Consider the following 3,899-nt stretch of genomic DNA (forward strand, 5'->3'; position numbering starts at 1 on the left):
TGTGTGTGTGTGTGTGTGTGTGTGTATATGATGTCAAACTATGCATGGTATTAATCCAAATTCAAAAATTTCATGATTTACCATATAGTTAGTTGTGCTGGGTTCCAGCAATCAACATCATTTGACTCCACTGTTCAGCACTGCTGTGTGTGTGTGTGTATGTGTGTGTACTCCAGATACCACCCCCATAAAGGATCCATGGACTAATTACCCCTGCCCCCCCACTCCTGACTTATGACTGGAAATGGGTGTTCTTGTCACAGGTCCTGGTATCCTTCAAACATTTATATGCAGATGAGGTGCAGGGCAACTTGGTATGGCCAGACTTATTATATGCAGCAGGCTGAGAGATGGGGAACAGAGGGATTCTGGATGAACTGTTTGGGACCCCGTTTGGTGATGTTTGCCACACACTTAAGGCTGGTGAAGAAACAGGAATCATTGGAAATGGAAAAGAAATGTATAGTTCAGCTGTGGGAGCGGAGAGGTAATTGAAATGTATGCAGTGTAGTGGCTCACCATGACTTGTAAGGGTCAGCACTGAAGGGGAGTGTACTCAATGGGCACTACTGTAGATCTTATTCAGTTGTGCTACACTAAACTATCCATTTGGTAAGTTCCCATCATAATTAGGTATGGCCAATATGGGCTATGTACTTTATAGTCGTGCTTAGTGTTGGCTCCATTTAATCAACTTCTTAGCTGGTTTTTATTACTGAGCACATGCTGCTTTTAGCAGCAGTTCAAAGATAGACAATGCATTTAATGCAGTTTTCTTATATGTAAAAGTAAGATGCAGGGTGGTTCTGCTTGCTGATTGGGAGCAAAACCTCATCTTGTATATGAGTAAATATGGGACTCAATTTAAAATCGGAGAAGAACAGATGCAGCTTTATTGGAATGTACACTGGTTTGCTAGGTTAAGTTTAAAAACACAACAAACTGCAAAAATGGGCAAAAATATTGATTTATTACTTTTGTAGTAATGATAGTTAAATGCACAACTTTTATTCAGACTTGTAAAACAAAATCTAAGCTTCTTAAGCATCTCGACAGAGAATTCAACACTTCACTGCCAGTCATTGGCACACCTGAGTTAATGTTCATATTAGTTACTTTACCATACCTGAGTTTGTTTTTAGGTAGAACCAAAAAACAGTCTGAAGAGCTATGAATTGGAAGATTGAGATTACCAGGAATGACTAACAGAAAAATTCCAGAAGAAAGGATATTTTGATTAATTGAACATCAAGACCATTACAGAGGAGAGAGGATTGTTGACAAATATGGAGTAAATTGAGATTAGAAGGAATCCGATAGATTATAATGAGGCATGAAGTCAATTGGCTGTGTCAGCACTGTCTGAATAGAAATAGTGCTACCACTGCTAGGCATTTGGTTTTAAACTGTGTGAAACTGGAGTCAAAGTGGGATGTCACTGTACCCTCCTTGGACCTACCCCTGGTTAGGACCAATGAATTTTCAGTGCAACTTTTAGTACAAGCTAAACTATTTTGGTAAACAAAGCTTGTCCTAAACATAGATTAAATTTAAGAACCACTCAAAGCTTTCGAAAGAAAAATGACGTATCTCCCAAATGGGAACAACTAGGGAAAGTTTGATTTCCCCTCCTCACCTCCTCTTGGGTTCTGAGGTGGATACTGAGGAGGAGGAAAAATTCTTAAATCATGGAGCCTGGCTTGAGACTATTAAGTGTTTTGCATTAGCAAAAGTAACCCCAGAATGTGAATAGATTTCTATAAACATTCTTGATTTCTCTACATAGAGGATTTCTATAAGTGTACTTGAGCAATACATTTTTAGTATTTCAACTTATTTGCCAATGACAGTCAAATAATATGTCGTATGTATGTTGTTCTTTTATTTCCTGTGCACTGAATGCTGCTTGTATTTTTACCAGACATATGCCAAAGGATGAGACTCCCCAAGTCCTTAGTGATGAGGAGATGAACAGGCTGGGAGCCAGAATTTTGAAAGCAGAACTGATGGGAAACATGGTAAGGTTTGTAAGTTTGCCCTAACGTATTGCTGTCATTGCTTTTGCAAGCACAATGAGCTACATGCTGTGACTCATAGTGAAAAAGAGAGGTTGAAAGATCAGACACATTGTGAGCTGTATAAAAAGCTCTTAATTAAGCCTGAGATTTAGGTGCAACCTTCTTTGTGACTTCTAAAAATGGTGATGGCTGATTAGGTAGTGTAGGAGATTCACCCCCAAAAGCCTTTAGAAAACAGGGAACATGTATGAAGCAGCTCTTGTAGGTTTGTGTTAGAAAGTGATGCTAAACCTGCAGTTGTTGAGTATCTCAGTCTCAAGAGGCACTGCCCCCTGGTAGCGGGAGAGCAGGAAATCCTAAAATGCAGTGTAGAATGGACAATGGTTACTGAGTACTGGGGTGATAACGTGGTCCCAGAGAAGTCAGGATGTCATCTGTCTTCATTTTGGCACTGGCAGGAAAATACTGTAGTTTCCTCTTTTTCCTGTTCAATAGGAAACCACTGTCCACTTGTCTTCATCTGCCATGACAAAGATGGAGGAGGAATTTGCATTGTGGTAGTGCCTAAAGGTTTCAACCAGGTCAGGTCTAAAATGTGTCAGGTTTCCATTTTACTTTGCCAATCAATCATTGTGTCTTGAGTGGATAAGATGTAGTCAGCTTTAAAAAAAAAGAACTGAAAGTTATTTTAGGTACTTGGTTTCCCTGCCAATTTTGATGCATTTTATCTTCCTGATTTTTAATGTTTTTCTCCAAGAATGTTTGGAAAAAAACACTCATGTTTTAAAAAGCATAAACCCCCCCCCTCTGTGAACAGGTGTGCTTGTCTGCAATAGCAGAGCCTTGGCCTCAGTGAATCAAGGAGGTCCATCCCACTGCAGCCCTCTGTGTGTGAAGTGAAAACTACTGGAATTGATGGAACTGAGTTAACCCCGACTGGTGTAACATCTATAAAAGAATCAAACTGACAAAGGATCTAGATACGTTTAGGGAGTAATCATAGATGATACTTTTAATATTACGAATGTAGATTAATGTAACAACAATGTAATGTACTCTTTTTAAGTAACAGAAAAGAATATCCCTAGTAAAAGCATTCTGCTAAGTATGGATGATGTATGTGACATTTTCCCTTTAAAATTTTGAACACAATTTGATAGCAGTAGTCAAAATCATAATCTTGCTATTTGTTTCTTCATTTGATTTAACTGTTGTAATTGTGTAAGATTAGAAATATGGGACCTATACTTTCATTTTAAAACAGAGATGAAAATCAAATTAACTTTTTACACAACAAAAAGGTTGTATTAATCTCTGTCCAGATTTAAAATGTAATGTATTTTGCTCAGCTTCCCTATTTTTCCATGTGACAGGGAGCAAGGCACCTTACTTCTGTGGTCATAGAATCATAGAAGTAGGGTTGGAAAGGACCTTGTAGATCTTCAAGTCCGACCCCCTGCCTGGGCAGGATTAAAAACTGGGCTCAAATGATCCCAGCTAGGGTAGGCATCAGGCCTCCTCTTAAAGACTCCCCAGGGTAGGAGCCAGCACCACTTCCCTTGGAAGTTGGTTCCAGATCCTAGTTGCCCTAATTGTGAAGTAGTTCTTGCAGATGTCTAAATTAAACCTACTCTCCAACAGCTTGTGGCTGTTATTCCTTGTTATGCCAGGGGGCGCTAGGGGAAATGAGGTCTCTCCCAAACCCTTCTGGTCCCCCGTAGTGAGTTCATAGACAGTCACCAAGTCCCCCCTCATCCTTCTCTTGTGAAGGCTGAACAGGTTCAGGTCCAGTCTCTCATTGTAGGGTCTGCCTTGGTGTCCCCGGATCATGCGGGTGGCCCTCCTCTGGACCCTCTCCATGTTGTCCACATCCCTCCTGAA

The 3,899-nt window shown here is 40.1% G+C and overlaps 1 protein-coding gene across 1 annotated transcript in view; it reads left to right on the plus strand.

Moving 5' to 3' along the window:
- The first annotated feature begins 1,896 nt into the window (after window positions 1-1,896).
- The window catches only part of LOC109306712 (CWF19-like protein 2), a 120,772-nt gene continuing 118,769 nt past the window's right edge, over window positions 1,897-3,899 (plus strand). The window contains exon 1 of the mRNA XM_019530249.1: window positions 1,897-2,018. Within this exon, the coding sequence (XP_019385794.1) occupies window positions 1,926-2,018 (93 nt within the window). The 5' untranslated portion in view covers window positions 1,897-1,925. The remainder of the gene's footprint in view (window positions 2,019-3,899) is intronic.

Source organism: Crocodylus porosus, unplaced genomic scaffold, assembly GCF_001723895.1.
Source record: "Crocodylus porosus isolate Cpor-Errol unplaced genomic scaffold, CroPor_comp1, whole genome shotgun sequence".
Lineage (NCBI taxonomy): Eukaryota > Metazoa > Chordata > Crocodylia > Crocodylidae > Crocodylus > Crocodylus porosus.